Source organism: Dipodomys ordii, unplaced genomic scaffold (assembly GCF_000151885.1).
Source record: "Dipodomys ordii isolate 6190 unplaced genomic scaffold, Dord_2.0 Scaffold164, whole genome shotgun sequence".
NCBI classification, from domain to species: domain Eukaryota; kingdom Metazoa; phylum Chordata; class Mammalia; order Rodentia; family Heteromyidae; genus Dipodomys; species Dipodomys ordii.
The window spans coordinates 76445-93692 of NW_012267380.1; the positions used below are offsets into that span (position 1 = coordinate 76445).

Consider the following 17248-nt stretch of genomic DNA (forward strand, 5'->3'; position numbering starts at 1 on the left):
TGTGTTGGGAGCAGTCAGGCTCTCCGTCATATTATCCCCAAGTCCTGAGGCGAGGCTGCTGCAGACAGAAGGATCACCCAGAGGCAGCTACAGATACAAATGTTTATTCTACATAAAAATTCACAAAATGGGCAGCTGGTTGTACCAAGACCTTTGGTGGAGGTGGCAGGGGAGGGCAGAGAAGGCAACACGGACAGTGGTCACAGGCACCAGGCAGGAGCAAAGCTGAGGGCGGTGGCCTGGGCATGGCCAGTCCCCCTGCATGCGGGCGCATGCAGACTCCTAGCCTGTCAAGGAAGAGGGGACCTGGGGTTGGGGCACATTTGAACTAGGAGCCCCAGGATGGGGGCACTCCCTGACTGGCTGCTTAATACTGCATCCAGGACACCTGAAGCCACATGGCACTGACACATCAATGGCGAGGGCAGGGCAAGACCAGGCCTGGCAAGACACCCGGGGCCAGCATCCCCAAAGGCGCAACACTGGCCCAGGCTGCAGCCTTCCCAGACCCCACCCCAGCTCAGGCCTCACCCTGGGGTTGTTCCTGGGCCCTGGGAAGGGAGATGAGAGCCAGAGGCTTGGCCCAGGAGGAGGAGGAGCTTAGTCCTGACAGGCCAGCAACAGCACCCCTGAGCCTCATGACAGTGGCAGCTGGCAGAGGCTTGGTGCTAGAGCTTTTGGGGCCACCCCCTCCCCCAGCCAGAAAAAGCAGCACCATGAGGCCAGCTGGGCCGCGCTCCGGAAGGCTGGGTGGGAAAAACAGTTGAAAAGGCCAGGGTAGGAGGGGTAGAAGCAAGGTTGGGGTCCAGAAAGCCTGGGCACCAAGTCAGGGTGGACCCAAGCCTGAGGACTGCTAACATGCCCATGGGCCAGCCCTGCCTGGCTAGGGAGGGCAGCCTGGGGGAGGACGGGGCTGCCCCACACAGCCCCAGCTGCGCCTCTGCACAGACACACAGTCACAAGATCATGCACACAACACAGCTTGGGCAAAGGGGGGCAGTGGGTTGCTCCAAGCCAGAGGTGAGGTGGGTAGAGAGGGCCCGTGGTCAGACCGCCTTGGGTGAGCTGTCCAGGGTAGCGTGGCAGGCAAGCAGCCCTATGCGAAGATGCCCCCAAAGGTGGAGGCAATGACGATGCCCAGGATCACACAGCACACGATGATCATGATCTTCTTCTGCAGACAGAGGGTGGGGAGGGCAGGCCTCAGGCAGAGCTGGGGGACCTCAGGCAGGGAGGACTGAGAGGTAGGGAGGCCCTCAGGCAGGGGGGGACTGAGACGGTTATAACACCAGCACCTCAAAGTAAAAGTGAGGGTTGTACCTGGTGCTGGTAGCTTACTCCTGGGCTGAGATCTAAGGATGATGATTCAAAGCCAGCCCAGGGAGTGGAATTGTGACTCAAGTGGCAGAGTGCTAGCCTTGAGTAAAAAAGCTCAGGGATAGCCTTGAGTTCAAGCCCCACTATTGGCACACACACACAAAGAAGGGTTGAAGCTCCTGGCCAGGCAGAGGGGAGGGACGCCCACCGGCCAGGGCTGGGCAGCACACTGACCCGGCGCGCTTTGCTCTGGTACTTGACGGCCTTCTTGGTGTCAGACACAGCCCGCTCCACGTAGTCCACAGCGTGCTCCACATTATACTCGATCCTGTCGATCATCTCCCCCTGCAAGGCCCGAGTGGTGGCTCCAGGGCTGGCTCCTCAGGGCAGGGCAGGGCAGGGCTGGCATGCCAGCACCTGAAGTCAGGAAAATAAGGTGTGAGAGGTGGGCATGGTGCTGGGTGTTTTGTTTTTGTCAGTCGTGGGGCCTGAACTCGGCCTGGGCTCTGTCCCTCAGCTCTTCAGCTCAAGCCAAGCGCTCTACCACTTGAACCACAGTGCCACTTCCGGCTTTTTTCTTTTTGCTTCTGTGGTGCTGAGGAATCGAACCCAGAGCCTCATGCATGCAAGGCAAGCGCTCTACCACTGAGCCACCTTCCCAGCCCCAGCCCCAGGATATAGCTTCTCAGCTGAGCTGACAACCACAGGCTCCGTTGTTTCCCCTCCCAGCAACCATCTTGGGGTGGCATTGGCCATGCAGGCTGGGGATGGGGGGAGGCATGCAGAGGGCGGCAACTGGGCCCTGACCCCCCAGGGCCAGCAGGTGAGGCTAAGCCTTCCCTGTCCACAGCTTATGGGATCACATCATTATGTTCCTGTCACCCTGAGGCACAATGATTCCATTGAGCTTTGGCTGGCTGACTCCCCTAAGCCTCTCTTGCCCACCTCTGCGGCCATCATGGTCCCATGATCCCCCTGGAGGCCTGTCCAGTCTTGGCACTGCCCACAGACTCCTAGTATATCCAATGCCTTCACTCTTGTCCAGGTCACCAGTGTGTCTCACTGGGCATGACAGCTTCCTCCAGCCTCCCTGCTTCCTAAGTCCTACCTCCACCATGCCCCAAAGCCCCCACTGACTTGGTGTGGTGCTTCACACCTGTAATCCTGAAGCAAGATGATTGAGAGCTCAAGTCCAGCCTGAGCTACATGGCAAGATCCTGTCACAAAAACCAGAAGTGAGCTGGACGCCAGTGGCTCACACCTGTCATCCTAGCTACTCAAGAAGCTGAGATCTGAGGACTGGTTTGAAGTCAGCCTGGGCAGAAAAGTCCCCATGAGACTCTTATCTCCAAGGAGCCACTTATAAAAAACAAAGAAAATAGATGGAAATGGTATTGTGCCTCAAAATGGTAGCTTGCTAGCCTTGAGCAAAAGAGCCCAGGGACAGTGCCCAAACCCTGGACCAACAAAAAAGTAAATGCTTTCAGGTACTCAAAGCCACTGACCAGGGCTGGGAAGGTGGCTCAGTGGGAGACTGCCTCGCATGCATGAGGCCCTGGGTTCAATTCAGAAAACAGAAAAGGCTGGAAGTAGTGCTGTGGGTCAAGTGGTAGAGCACTAGCCTTGAGCTGAGGAGCTGAGGGACAGCGCCCAGGCCCAGAGTTCAAGCCCCATAACGAACCAAAACAAAGGCCACTAACGAAGGCCTTGTGGATTTCACCTCCCTCAGCTGACCTCACCTTGGGCCCACCCATACCCTGAGGTCCAGCCACTGATCACTTATCCCCCTCAAGTAAAGCCAGCTACCTGACCAGGGCCCCGGGCATTTGCTCCACCTTCCCTGGAAGTTGGCTGCTTTCCACATCCGCTGTCAGGGCAGCACTCAAGCCCCTGTGCCAGTACTGGGGCTTGAATTCAGGGCCTCCCATGCTCCCTCACATTTTTTCTAAAAGGATGGTGTTCTACCATTTGAACCACAGCTCTATTTCCACCTTTTGATGCTTAACTAGAGATAAAAGCCTCACGGTCTTTCCTGCTGTCTCACTAACTTGCCCAGATAGGCCTCTGTGGGATTCTCCTGCCTCAGCCTCCTGAGTAGCTGGTATTACTCACATGCACCACCACAAAATACTGACCCCTTTCTTTACTGATGCTGCCCTTGAACACAATGATCTGCTCCAGGCCCCTCTGCTGACCTCATCATTCTATCTTGGAGGCCCTAGCAGAGCAGTGGGGTCAGAGAACAGACATCAGGGTGGGGTACCATGCAGGACCAAGCAGAGCCATTCAGAGTGGTGCCACAGGTGGGCAAGTGTTTGGTTGGTTACCTGAGGGCTCAGTCCCTCCCAGGCCGAGCAGCATGTTGGGCAGAAAGGGAGGGGGTTAATGCAGCCCCAGGTGTGGTGGAGGCTGGGGCTGAGGGGCCTGGGGCTCACCTGGCTCTCCACAAGCATAGCCATGTCCATGAACATGTCATGCAGCTCCCGGATGCTGCTCTCCAGCTTAATGATCTCACTGTGCCGAGTCTCAATCTCACTCAAAGCCTGCTTGGAGATGCTGGAGTCCACGATGATCTGGGGGAAGGAGCAGAGAGCTGGAACCCAGAGGCCAGCCCAGGGGGAGGGCACAGGCCCAGGGAGAGGAGGGTAGAAGGCCAGGGTGGAAGGCAACTGGGATGGCAGATTTCTAATACCAACTGCCACAGTCCTTCCACCCATCTGCTCAGCTTCAACTCCATTTCTCCATGGAACTACTTACCTGTGCGTGTTCCACAGTTCCCATTCCATGAGACAGTTCTTAACATCAGTGTCTGCAGCCCCATAGACCCAGGCCTTGAACTACCATCATTCAATGACTGCCCCCTTCCTCTCCTCTTGGAATCCCCACCCACAACTATGGGCCACCTCCATCACATAAGGCATCCCCTAGCAGGGTGCAGCAATGCACCCTAAGTGCTGTAATGCCAGCACTTAGGCTGAGAAGGAAGGATCTCAAGTTCTGGACCAGCCTGGGCTGCAAAAGAAAACCCTGTCTCAAAATAAAAACCCAAGAGCCCCCTGTGCCAGGAGAACTTGGAGCCTTCCAGGAGTGTACCATACAGTATGTCTACCAGGAGGGAAAAAGACCCCAATGACAGTTATTAGCAAAGGCCCAGGGGTAGCAATGGCACAGAAGTGGAGCCCCCTAGGAGAAACTGGGAACACAGTGGGTGTTTGTGGAAGTCTCACTATGTAGCCAGGGCTAACCTTGAATTCGAATCCTCTTACAGGTGTGCTCCACCATGCTGGGCTCAGGGACATAGATAGGTCTTTGCAACTAACATGTGACCTCACCTCTGGGGACTCGGCTGTATCTGAAACCTGTCTCATAGGTGGCTAGGTCCAGCTGCCGCCCTGACCGAGCACTTCTCCCCCATACCCTGGAGCCTTGGGGTAGGGATGGCTAGCAGGCCACAGCAGCAGGCTCCACACTCACCCCAGAAGCAAAGATGGCGGGGTTCCCACTCTCCAGCATGTCCTCCAGCTCCTCACTGGTGGTGGTCCTGCCGGCTGTGGACGGGACCACGCTGAGCATGCAACCTAACCATAGTGGCCCGGTCCCGCCTCACGGCAGACCCCGCCCCGCCCTGTCGGCCCCGCCCCGCAGGCCCCGCCTCCGGGCAGGCCCCACCCCCGCTCACTGATCTCCAGCTGCCTCTGAATGCGGCCCTTGCAGCGCTCGCGGTAGTCGGACTGCGTGGCGTTGTACTCGGACATGACCTCCACAAACTTCCGGGACAACGTGGAGTGCTGGGAGTCCGGGACAAGGGATGCAGCTGTCAGGCCTCACGGAGCCCCAGAGGCTCGGGGGCGTCCCCGCCCCAGACGCCCGCGCACCTGTGTCTTGCGGATCCTCAGGTCCGCAGAAGAGCGGTTCAGGCCTTCCTCCTGCTCGATGCTCTGCTCTATACCTAGAGGAGGCAGCGGCTGAGCCCTGGAGATCCCCACCCACCCCCAAGTCCGGGATAGAGTCCTTGCTCCCCTGGGAGGGCCTCCGTGTGGGACTTGTGGGGGCCACACGGGAAGCAAGGCAAGCTGGCAAGCCCTGAAGGCCTTCCCCCGGGAGGCAGGGGGAGTTGGGGGGGGGTGCTGGTGGCAAACCTACTGTGTGCTGGCTGCGTGCCCCAGCAAGGCTGGGCACAGGGCTGAGCTCCTAGGCAGCCACCACCTTCACAACACCTGGCCCACGGCTGAGATGTCCACTGCACGGGCACCAGCTTGTTTGGAGGGTGGAGCCCAGGACCTCAGACACTGTGGACAGGGCACTGCCACGGAGCCACATCCCAGCCCTCCTCACCTGCTCCCATGCTCCTTTGGTACCCAAGCACCTATCCTAGAACCCAAACGGCAGGATCGCCCCGGGGGTCAGGGACTGTCTCCCACCCTCAACCAACCACAGTGAAGAAGCATGGCCCAAAGCCCAACTCACTCTTTAACTTAGAACGAACTTTGTTTGCTGTCTTCTTTATGTCTGCCATGAGTTCTTCCAGCTCCTCCTTTGTCTCTGGGGAAGAAGAAGGGGTGTGGTGTAGGCACTGGGGTACCTTGCCCCTTATCCTAATGGTCAGGCTCTGCCTCCTGCACTGGATGGATGGGGTCCTGCCCTGGCTGAGTGGTTGCTTGCTGCCCCGTATCTGGGTCAGGGCCACACCAGCTGCAGCCACATCCCCCCTCCCCGCTCCTTCCCCATTCCCGCCTCTCCCACCCCCTGCAGAACACAGATGGGTCTAAATTTAAGGCAAGAATAATTGTGGAGCAGCTGGTGAGACTGGAGTTGGTGCCAGGAGGCTGGGGGCATTGACTTGCTGTTGGCTGGAGCCAGGCTAGGTGGGGCTCACCTGGCCTTACCTGGTGGCTGGGACTGAGCAGCCAGCCATGGGCTGATGGGGGACAAGAGTGCAGTCACCCTGATCCCTGAACTGGAAGAGAGGGGGTGCACCTTATCCTGCCCCTCCTCAGGGACTGGCGGCACCCAGACCAGCTGAGAGCTGATGGAGAAGGAGTTCAAAGAGGTGGGCCCTTGAGGTAGCAGGTGGCTGGGGCCAAGGGAGGGGAAGGGGGGTTGCGGCCTGACATTCCACTGAAGCCATCTTTTTACTAAGCTGGCAGAGGCCAGGGGGTGCCCAGCTGGCCCCTCTCCCTCAGGGGAGCCAGCTGCTCCCTGCTGCAGTGTTCCCAGGTGGTCTCTGAGATGCCCCCCATCAGCCAGGGCTAGCCTTCCACCATCACCCCACAAACCAAGTCCTGAAGTGGCTGGGGAGAGGCATGGCTGCTGGCCTTGGGGATGGGCCTGGAGGGTCACCTCCCACAGGCAGTGGGGGGGGGGGTTCCACCTTCTTAGCAAGAACAAGGGCAGCTTGGTTACCAGCTGCTCTCATCTCAGCCTTCCTTGCTCAGACACAAAATAGCCCCGCCGGATGGCGGGCCCAGAGGAGGCCTAGCACCTGGGCTGGGAAAGCACCCTACCACCAGATTTCTGGTCCCTCCTTGACTCTACTCTGGCCTGCAGCACCCCGCCCCAACCCTCCCCCCTGCCAGGTCTCCTGCTCAGCTTAAGACACAGAGGAACCCCAAGGAAGGAAGCCAAGGGGCTCTGTTGCCCCCAACCCTACCCACCCCCTCCAGAAGCTGAATCCTTCCACCTCACTTCAGTCACCACCTCCTAGCCTCGGCGGGAAGAGCCTGCACAGGGCCACACAGACGCGCCACAGGCCTGGCTACCAGGGGCATCTCTGGATAGGGGCAAAGGGGATCATACCAGCCGGCATATTCTCTCTCTGGAGGCACCCTGGTGTCTCCCTAACTACACTACATCCTGCCTTCCCAGGGCATAGTGCTGGGCACAGGTGAAGTGTCTGGGTGGCTTGGGGGCCACGCGGGAGAGTAGAAAGTGTACCCCAGGGAAACAACCTGGGCCCTGATGGGCTGCAATGAAGTCTGCAACCAGCAGGGGGGGGGGCGGGTAAACAACCAAGTCATCTTGGGAGAGCAACGTGGCATGTATGTGGGGGCTGGGACAGAGTGGAACCTAGGCCACACAGGCTCCCTGAGCCGGCAGAGCGAGGTGACTTCCTGGAGCCGGGAGGATGCCTGGCTCCAGGGTACCAAGTGGCCAGGTGCCAGGGCTGCCAGCTCTTGCCGGAAGCTCTGCCTGCTCAGCCGGCCTGCCCTCCCACAGTGTTGCTGCCTCAAAGCTACCATCTGCTCCCTGGGGAGGTGGAGCTGGGAGGGGCCCTAGGGCCCCTCCCAGCCCCTCCCTCTCCTTCCCAGAGGGCCTCCCTGGACAGCAGCCAGCCTTAGGAAAAACCCAGAGGAAGGAAGGGGCCAAGCAGGCTACAGACCCTACTTGGGCCAGGAAGAGACCCCCCAAGCCTCCCTCTTCTATTTCCTTTCCTCTCTTTCTTTCTTTTGCTAGAATTAGTGTTTGAATTAGACTTACCACTTGAGCCACGTCCCCAGCCTTTTTTGCTTTAGTTCTTTCTCAAGTTTATGCCCCAGCCTCACACCACGATCCTCCTACTTAGCTGGGCTTACAGGCCTTGCCACCACATCTGGCCCACCCACACAAGTCCGCATGAGACCAGGGTCCCACCAGTGACTGTCCTCAGTCCTGGATGGTCCCTCAGAACCCTCCCCTGACCCAACCAGCCTGGGTACCCTTTAGGGCTCCTGGACCCCTACTCACTCTCGTCGGGGTTAGGGGAGGCCAGGATGGCACTGTGCTTCCGCTTCACCTCCTCCACGTTCTCAGCAATCTTGTCGATGAAGCCCCGGATCTCCTCCACCTGGACCAAGGCCAGGTTGTGTGGTCCCAGGACTGGCCCAGAGGAAAGCCCAGGAAGCTCCAGGAGAGGACAGGTGGGAAGGGGTGACCACGCCCAACTGGTTCACCCTCCAAATGCCCACACATGGGAGCCCAGGGCTGGGCAGGCAGGCCCAGCTTGGGGAGGAGACAGGGCAGGCCCTCCTACCTGCTCGAAGAACTCATCCATGAAGCGATCCCGGTCCACGGTGACTGTGACCTCGTCATCATCGTCACTGTCTTTGGCCTACCCAGGGGTGTGCGCACATGAATGGGCCTGTGCAGGACCCCTGGATCCCTCCAGAACTGATACCCCAACTGCCCAGCATCTGTATACAGGAAGGTACACTGGGCACAGCTCTGCTGGCTGTTCCCTCCCTCCTGGGGGCCTGTGAGCAGGGACAAAGACAGTCTGGCTTGAGTCGGGGTAAACTTGAGCTAAGGACATCCCACACTGGGCCTCAGTCTCTTTTCTGCATATATTAATTGGGATGATAAATGATAAAAATGTCAATGCAAAGCAGGGCACTGGTGGCTCACACCTGTAATCCCAGCTACTCAGGAGGCTGTCTGAGGATCACAGTTTGAAGCCAGCCCAGGCAGAAAAATGTGAGAGCATATTATCTCCAATGATGCAGGAAGAAGCTAGAGGCGCAGCTGTGGCTCAAGTAGTAGAGCGCCAACCTTCAGCAAAAAAGGTAAGCCATATCGAGTGCAAGTACCAGCACAAAAAAAGACAGAGAGGGCTGGGAAGGTGGCTCAGTGGTAGAGTGCGTGCCTTGCATGCCTGAGGCCCTGGGTTTGATTCCTCAGCACCACATAAAGCAAAATGAAAAAAGCCGGAAGTGGTGCTGTGGCTCAAGTGGTAGAGCGCTAGCCTTGAGCTGAAGAGCTGAGGGACAGCACCCAGGCCCAGAATTCAGGCCCCACAACCGGACCAAAAAAAAAAAAAAAAGACAGAGAAACCTTGCCTGAGAGCCTGGTGATGTTCTCTTCCTCCAGGCCAGGGACCCAGCTGCTGATCCTCTCCTGGCAGCTGCCCTGTCATGGAGGGGGGTGGTGTCCCCCACCAGTAGCCCCCAAGCCTGAGTCATGGCTGGGCTGGTGTGTGTTAGCTGGGCCTATCTGACCCCTTTGAGGCACAGGCCCTGGCCTGTAAGCCAGCGCTGTGTACTCCCCAGGCCTAGTGGTCTTTGTGTTTTCTGAGCTGTCTCAGGGTGTCACCAAACCTGGCCTCAAACACAATCCTCCTGCCTTGGCCTCCCTAGAGCTGGGGTTTTAAGCAGCAAGCCTAGCTCCCCCATGGTCTTACAATGGAGCCCAGAGCTCCCAGGCTCATCTTCCAGGGGACCCCCAAGCCCTCAGACATGGGTCATCCTCATGTACCCCCAGCCCAGCCTCAAAAACCCAGTGTGAGCAGGATGCTGGTGTCAGCAAGGCCCACACCAGCCTGATCCAGTCTCTCTGGGGTCAGCTTCAACCTTGGGCCGATGCCCCCCACTTCTGGAAGGTGTGAGGGGCAAAGCACACTGCCATGGCCCGGGCCGGCCCTAGCCCTCGCCCAGGGTGTGTCCATATCACAGCCCCTGCATGAGCTGTAGGAAATCCACACGTCCTGGGTGCTGGTGGTCCTGCCGTCCCTGGCTGCCTGGAGGGTGCCAGGGTCAGCCAGTTCTGCCCAGGCATGGCTGCCACCTCTCCCACGGGGACTTGGGGCCCATTTCCTTTCCATTTCCTCCTTTCCCTCCTTCCTTCCTTCTTCCCTCCCTCCCTGTCTCCCTCCCTGCCTCCCTCCCTTCCTTCCTGCCTTCCTTCTCCAGTCCTGGTTTAAAAACCGGGGCCTAGGTACTGTCTTTTCCTCAAGGCTGGTGCTCTACCACTTGAGCCACAGCTCTACTTCCAGCTTTCTTTTAGTTTTTTGTTATTATAAAAAAGGGTTACAATTACATAACTCAAGTAAAAAGTACATTTCTTTTTGGACAATGTCACCCCTTCCCTCACTTTTTCCCAGTTTTTCCCTCCATCCCCACCCAAAAACTGTACAGTACATTTTCTACAGAGTGTCTAGTGAGCACCACTGCTGTTCGCCCTTTATCCCTCCATCTCTGTGCCCCTACCCTCACCCTCCCAAAGACAGATAAAAGAGACAAGACAGAAAAGAAAATGAAAACAGTAATGAACATGTCTAGCTTTTTGGTGGTTAATTAGAAATAAGAGTCTCATGGACTTTCTTCTCTGGGCTGGCTTCAAACTATGATCCTCAGATCTCAGCCTCCAGAGTAAGTGGGATTACAGGCATGAGCCACCAGTGCCCAGCTTGGGGCTCACTTCCCAGGGGAGCAGCCACCTCCTGCTGGGTTCTTCCCCAGGACTGGGGATGAGGGGCTAAGGGAGGGCCCTCTGGCTGCAGGGAGAGAGGGCTGCTGAGAGGAGGCCGGCCTCATCCTCCCAAAGTGGAACCCACTACAAGCAACAGACAGTCACAATGGAGTGGCTGAAGGCAGCTGGGGGACACCCCCCCAAGTCTAAAAATCACACCTCCTCCCCAAAGCTAAAAGCACCCTCCTTCTCACCAGCATCTGCTGGCCAGGCTGCTAGGTGGCCACCCTTCCCCCAAGCCCACCCATAGACAAGACAGGGGCAACCCCATACTCCTGGACCATGCCAGGCCCAAGCCCTCCCGGGGGAGATTGAGGCACACGGCATCCTGGGCAGCCAGCCAGGTTGAGATGTGCCATCCGCACCTTGGGTCCTTTGGGTGGCTGAAGGCCAGGGAGACTGGGAAAGGGTGCACAGAGAATATTCTAGCAGTCCCTTTGCCAGCAAGAGGAATGTCCTGGGTAACAGAAGGTACCAGCTTTGTCCTCAGAGACCCCTGGGGTCTAAGCCCCTCCGGACCTCAGCCTGCCATGTGTCACACAGGGACCTGTGTTCTGCAGGCAGCTGCCCATTCTGGCCTCAAAACTATCCCTGCCCACAGGTGCAAAGATAAACCCAAAAGGTTCTCCCAAGAGGACACAGAGAGATATGTGTGGACTTAGGTCCATGATGCCAGAACGGGGAGACAGAGACGCAGGTTCTGAGTCTGAATGGGGCAACCGGGACAGGCTCCACCCTGGACCTGGTATTCAGAGGGCCCCATAGCCAATCAGAAGGTTTGGGGTGTGACTTCTCTGCTGTGGTCCCACCAGCTGTAGTGGCTCTCAGAAAAACCTAGAAGGGGCCAGAGGCCGGTGGCTTATGCCTGTAATCCTATCTACTCAGTAGAACAAGATCTTGAGGAACTAGGTTTGAGGCCAGGCCTAGCAGAAAAGTCCATGAGAACTCCAGCAAAATGCTGGGCTGGGGTGTGGTTTAAATGGTAGAGCACCAGCCCAAGAAAGCAAGCTCAAGGTCCTAAGTTCAAACCCTGATACAGCCCCAAACAAAAACAAGCAAGTGAAATCTTCCAGAACAGAGCTGTAACGCAGCTAGGAACCTGGGAAGGTCTGATGTGGCGGAGGCGGCTGGAGCCACAGGTTCAAAAGCCCCAGTGCCCTCTGGACAGATGTACTGAGATACCTTCTGGCCTCCACCTTTCCCCAGATCACCTCAAAATTTCCAGCCCAAACCCCCACTAACCTAGCCCCATTCCCCCACCCCAAGCTAGAAACCTAGAGGCACCGGCATTCTTAATCCCTTTGAGTCCCACCAACACTCAAGCCTGGTATTCATTTCTCATTCTACGGTTGTCAACCCTGACCCAGCTCCAGGGGAGGGGTGGTGGTGATAGTTAAAAAGCATGCTTGGGGGGGGGGGAGGATTGGGGCAGGGGGAGGCTGGGAAGGGATATGAAGGGTAAACAAAGGAGGAGGCTGCAATGCTTGATAAGAAATGTACGCATTATCCTGCCCATGTAATTGTAACCCCTCTGTACAGTATGTTCACAAAAAAAAAATTAAATTAAAAACAAAAAAAAAAGCATGCTTCTAGGGGCTGGGAAGGTGGCTCAGTGGTAGAGCGCTTGCCTTGCATGCATGAGGCCCTGGGTTCGATTCCTCAGCACCACATAAACAAAAAGAAAAATACTGGAAGTGGCACTGTGGCTCAAGTGGTAGAGTGCTAGCCTTGAGCTGAAGAGCTGAGGGACAGCGCCCAGGCCCAAAGTTCAGGCCCCATGACGGGACCAAAAAAACAAAACAAAACAAACAAACAAAAAAGCGTGCTTCTAGACCCTTCCAGAGGCTGAGTGGGAGTTTGTAAGGGTGTGGCTGGTGTGACTCCTCCAAGCCAGATTTGATAGCTCACACCTGTAATCCCAAGAGGCACCCTAGAGGCAGAGGTAGGAGGATTAAAATCTGCGGCCAGATTTAGCAAAGGGAAGAGACCTGTCTAAAAAAGAAAAAACAAACAACAAAAACTAAAGCAAGTCGGGTGCTGGTGGCTCACACCTGTAATCCTAGCTACTCAGGAAGCTGAGATCTGAGGATCTTGGTTCAAAGCCAGCATGAGCAGGAAAGACAGTGAGACTTTTACCTCCAATTAACCACCAGAAAACTGGAAGTGGCGCTGTGGCTCAAGTGGTAGAGCCCTAGCCTTGAGGGACATTGCCCAGGCAGGGTTCAAGCCCCATTATTGGGGGTGGGGGGGAGGGAGAGGGGAACTAAAGCAAAAAGCTGGAGCATGGCTCAAGTGGTAAAATGCTTGCTAGCAAGCAGGCTCTGAGTTCAAGCACTTGTCTAGCAAGCCCAAGGCCCTGTGCTCCATAGCACAGCACATAAAATGCACTCTCTACACCTGGATAGCTTAGGTCTGGTTTTCCAGCCTCTGGGCAACAGCCCCAGCTCAAGCCTCATAGCTGGATTGAACCATCGGGGCAGAAAACAGCTGCTCTGGGTGGTGCTGGGCAGCCCTGGTGCTCATCCTGTAGTTGGTCCTGGACCCCAGGGTGCCTATCAGGTAACGAGTCTGGCCACTACAGGAGGCACTAAGGCCCATCCCCGGCGCCTGGTGTCAGGCCAGCCGGCAGGCAGGGTAGATTCATCACAGCTGGGCCCAGCCAGCTCTGTTGTCTGCCTCCAGGGCTATTTTTTCCCTTTCCTCTTTTTAATGACTAATCAAAGTCAATATCACTGTGCAGAGAGGCCCAGAGTAGAATCCGGGTATGGGAGAGGCCAGGCAGCTCCCCAGTAAAGCTGGCTCTAAAATCGGGGCACCTCTGTTCCCTCCCCACATCCTGGGCTCTCTGCTCCCCCCAGGATGGGTCCCCTTTAAAGGGCCCCTGGGAGCTCACTAAGGCCCAGATCTGGAAAGAGGCTGGGCTCTGCTGTGTGACCTTGGATAAATCCTAGCCCTTTCTGATCTTGGCTTGCGTGATCTGAGACAGGAAGTTAGGGCTGAGGTCAAATAGTAGAGCACCTGCCTAGCAAGTATGAGGCCCTGAGTTCAAATCCCAGTAGTGCAGAGAATGAGGCCATCAGCACCCCAGATAAAAATTGTGTCGCCATCCTTCAGTCTAAGACACACACATACCCTCATCCCTGGCCTCCTGGGCCTGTTCTCACCTTCTCTGTAAAATCAGCTCTACTCCACAGGTGAGCTGAACAGAGGAACTGAACAAGAGACAGAGGATGGGTGGGTGGGCTGGGGCGGGGGGGGGGGCACACAGGAGGGAGCTTCAGTTTCCAGTGAGCTGGCCTGCGCCAGACCTCAGGGGACTTTAGAGGCTGGGTGTGAGCACCCCCAGCCTTCTTACTTGGTAGCTATTTGCTTTCGCTCGAGCTGATCCATCCTTTTTTCTTTTTTCTTTTTTTTTGGAGGGGGGTAGAGTTGGAGCTGGTATTGGGGCTTGGACTCAGGGCCTGGACATTGTCCTTTAGCTTTTTCACCTAAGGCTGGCATTCTACCAGTTGAGCCACAACTCCACTTCCAGCCTTTTTGGTGGTTAACTGGAGAAGAGTCACAGACTTTTCTGCCTGGTCCCACTTTTAACTGCGATCCTCAGCTGGCTTGAGCCAGTCTTTGCTCCTCTAGGGTCTCATTTCCCACGTGCACCCTAAAGGGCTGACCCGATCTCTGAATACTGATGAGGGACCCACACAGGCCACAAGGAGCTCTGCACTGGCCCTCTGCTGAGGGGGAAATGGGCCCCGTGAGAGGTGCATGTGGGAGGGCTGGGCTAGGGCTGCAGAGCCGAGGAAACAGCAGCTCCTTCCCAAGTGTGACTTTTATAAATAAGCTCCTTTCCTTCCTTCCAAATCTGGCAGCGGTGGGTGGGGGAGGAGAAGAGGAAGGGGGGGGGAGGGAAGGAAGAATGGGAGCAGGGCACAGCTGCTAGCCTGAACTGTCTATGGTCACCCTGGCCAGCCCTAGCCTGTCTCCCTTCAAGGGGGTAAGGGTAGGCTCCTGGGGTTCAAGGTCCCCTCCAAATGCGGAGTAAGAAAACCAGAAGCCTTTGAGAATCTGAAATCTAGGTTTTCCTCCTGCTTCACAGATGGAAACCCCCGGCCCAAAGGGAAAGGGAGCTCTAGGAAGGACAACACCTCAAGATTCACTCTCTTCCCTCCCTCCCCCAAGCCAGTGTGGGCTCCTGCCAGAAAATAGAATCTGCTAGAAGGCCTCATCTGAGGAGCAGGGCTAGTGGTGCAGGAGCTCTGCACGCTCTGGGTGCACAGGGCACATACTAAGGGAGCAAAACCAGAGCCTGATCTGTAACACCAGCACTTGAGAAACTGAAACAGAAAAATCCCGAGTTCAAGGCCAGCACAAACTAGAGAGCAAGACACTATCTCACTATATTAAAAAAAAAAAAAAAGACGGGGAGGGGGTTGGACTGGGAAGGTGGCTCAGTGGTAGAGCGTTTGCCTTGCATGCCTGAGGTCCTGGGTTCGATTCCTCAGCACCACATATGCAGAAAAAGCCGGAAGTGGCACTGTGGCTCAAGTGGTAGAGCGCTAGCCTTGAGCTAAGAGAGAAGGGACAGCGCCCAGGCCCAGAATTCAGCCCCCACGACCGACAAAAAAAAATTAAAATAAAATAAAAACAAAGCAAAGCTAGGCATTCCTGTGGAAGGGGGTCACCCAGCAGAGAGGGAGGGGCAAAGTTCTGGGTTCACAAGTACCTCCCAACTCAAGCTCTTCTGGGGGAACCCTCAGTTCTGACCACCTTCAGAGGCCATGCTGAGCCCCTGCATCCTATCCCTTCATCTGCCAAGCCAGGTGCTGATTCTCAGTGCCTCAGTTTCCCCACCCACAGAGGGGATGAAGACCGGCAAGCCAGGAGCTACTGGAAGATTAGGGGGGGGAAGGACTGTATCCCCCAATCTCTGGGTTTCCACTGGTACCCATGAGACATCTCAACATAGGTAACTGCCCGGCCATGTTCTGCTAGGGACAGCAGGACACCTGAGAGAAGCAGGATCGCCAGTGGGGGCGTGTTTAGAGACCAGGAGGGACCATCTTCTTCCTCTGAAACCTGTGGGGTTTACCCTGGGGCTGGGCACTGGGCCAGGGGTAAACACAGGTCTGAAGGCAGGTGGGGGCTGGCAGGCGCAGAACGGGGTGAGATGGAGGCAGAAAACGGGGCCTTCCCCCACCTCAGGAGAAGAGGCAGGCACAAATTTGGGGAGCACCTGGTCAGAGATCACAAGCTATGGGGTCAGAAGTAAGTTCCCATGCAAGAGGGGCAAGGGGTCTGGCTCTAAGTGAGGAGCTGCTAAGCCTGGGGCTCGGCGGGATCAGTGAGCAGGGCCTGACCCCACGTGCCGGCTTCCTTTCTGTCATTCCCCCCCCATCCACTGACCTCCTCCCACCCCTAAAGGCGGAGGGGGGCGGCAAGGGGGACCCGTGCAGGAGGCGGGGCAGCTGGGGTCTCCGTCAGGACTGGGAGACCTGGAGCTGGGACTCAGAACCTCCACGCACCCCGCTAGCCGCGCCCCAGGAGCCACACCCCGAAGGCCCTGGGAGACACAGGTGGAAAAATAAATGCCGCTCGCTGCCGTCAGACCAGGGGACCCAGGAAAGGTTTGCAAACGTCACCCTGGAGCCCGAAAGTGAGCCAGGGGCCGGACAGGTGTGAGCCCACCCCACCCCCACACCCGGGCGCGCCGAGGACCGGGCCAGCAGGACGCGAGCCACAGGTGACGCGGGCGAGGCGGCTCCCGCCCGGGAGGGCGCCCCGAACCCGGGCATCCGCCAGGCACCCCGCGGCGGGGCTCCTGGCAGGTGGCGCCCGGCCCGCTCCCGCCGTCCACATCCAGGGGGACGTGGGACAATGGGGGACCGGAGACCAGACCTGCCCCTCGGGCGGGGAGCTGGCTCCCGTCCCGCCCCCGAAACCCCCCACCCCAGCCCTCCGATGCCCCCGAAACCGCGAGGTCCGGGAAAGTTTCTCCAGCACCGCAGGCTCCGGCCGCCAACCCCCGCGGGCTCCCGCGGCCGAGCTCGCGCTAGCCGGGGACCCCAAAGGAGTCCAAGGGGCGGGACCCGAGGGGAGGTCAGGGTCCCGCGGCTCTCCCAGCTCTCTCCGCCCCGGCCGGAGACGCTGGGCCGCGCCTCGGGGACCGCGGGCGAGGGGCCAAGGCTGTCCAGCGCCCAGGCACAGGTGACGGCGTCCCCGCGGGGCGCACTCACCGTGCGGAGTTCCTGGGTTCGGTCCTTCATGCTCCCCGAGCAGCGGCGGCACCGGCTGCAGCGACCAAGTCCCGCATGCGCGACGGCCGCCCCGCGACTGCGCAGCGCCCGCCCGGCCCCGCCCCAGCCCCCGGGACCCCGGCCCGGCCCCAGCCGGCCCCGCCCTCCAAGGACCACGCCCACAGTCCCACCCACAATCGCACTGCCACGCCCACAGCTCCACCCATCCGTCAACACCCTGGCCACGCCCGTAGCCCATAAGGCCACGCCCAAAGCCCCGCCCAGGCCGCGCTAGGCCCCACCCAAGCCCCCCGCAAAGACTACGCCTTCAATCCCTCCCCGCCTCTACGCAACAAGACTCGCCCACTGTCCCTCCAGACCACGCCCGTGACCCAAGGCCATACCCCCACGTGCCCTGGCCCTACCCACGCCTGTAAGACCACGCCTCACCTCGGTAGGCCTCGCCTGCTCGCCCTGCACTC

General features: G+C 58.0%; 1 protein-coding gene across 1 annotated transcript; it reads right to left on the reverse strand.

Annotated features, from left to right (window-relative positions):
- Nucleotides 1-136: 136 nt before the first annotated feature.
- On the reverse strand, nt 137-16844 carry Stx1a (syntaxin 1A (brain)). Its single transcript, XM_013033194.1, has 10 exons — nt 16767-16844; nt 8327-8404; nt 8041-8140; nt 5785-5859; nt 5193-5266; nt 4997-5105; nt 4792-4865; nt 3753-3890; nt 1552-1662; nt 137-1174 (listed from the first exon to the last, which is right to left on the reverse strand). Exons 1-10 carry the CDS (start codon nt 16794-16796, stop codon nt 1097-1099), a joined length of 867 nt encoding a protein of 288 aa, XP_012888648.1. The 5' UTR covers nt 16797-16844; the 3' UTR covers nt 137-1096.
- Nucleotides 16845-17248: the final 404 nt, after the last annotated feature.

Excerpts from the sequence above, each read along its gene's own strand:
- Stx1a (XM_013033194.1), bottom strand. The coding sequence starts at position 16,796 with ATGAAGGACCGAACCCAGGAACTCCGCACG. Across the intron at positions 8,405-16,766 it reads GAACCCAGGAACTCCGCACG|GCCAAAGACAGTGACGATGA; the intron begins GTGAGTGCGCCC and ends ACCCCTGGGTAG. Across the intron at positions 1,175-1,551 it reads ACCAGAGCAAAGCGCGCCGG|AAGAAGATCATGATCATCGT; the intron begins GTCAGTGTGCTG and ends CTCTGTCTGCAG.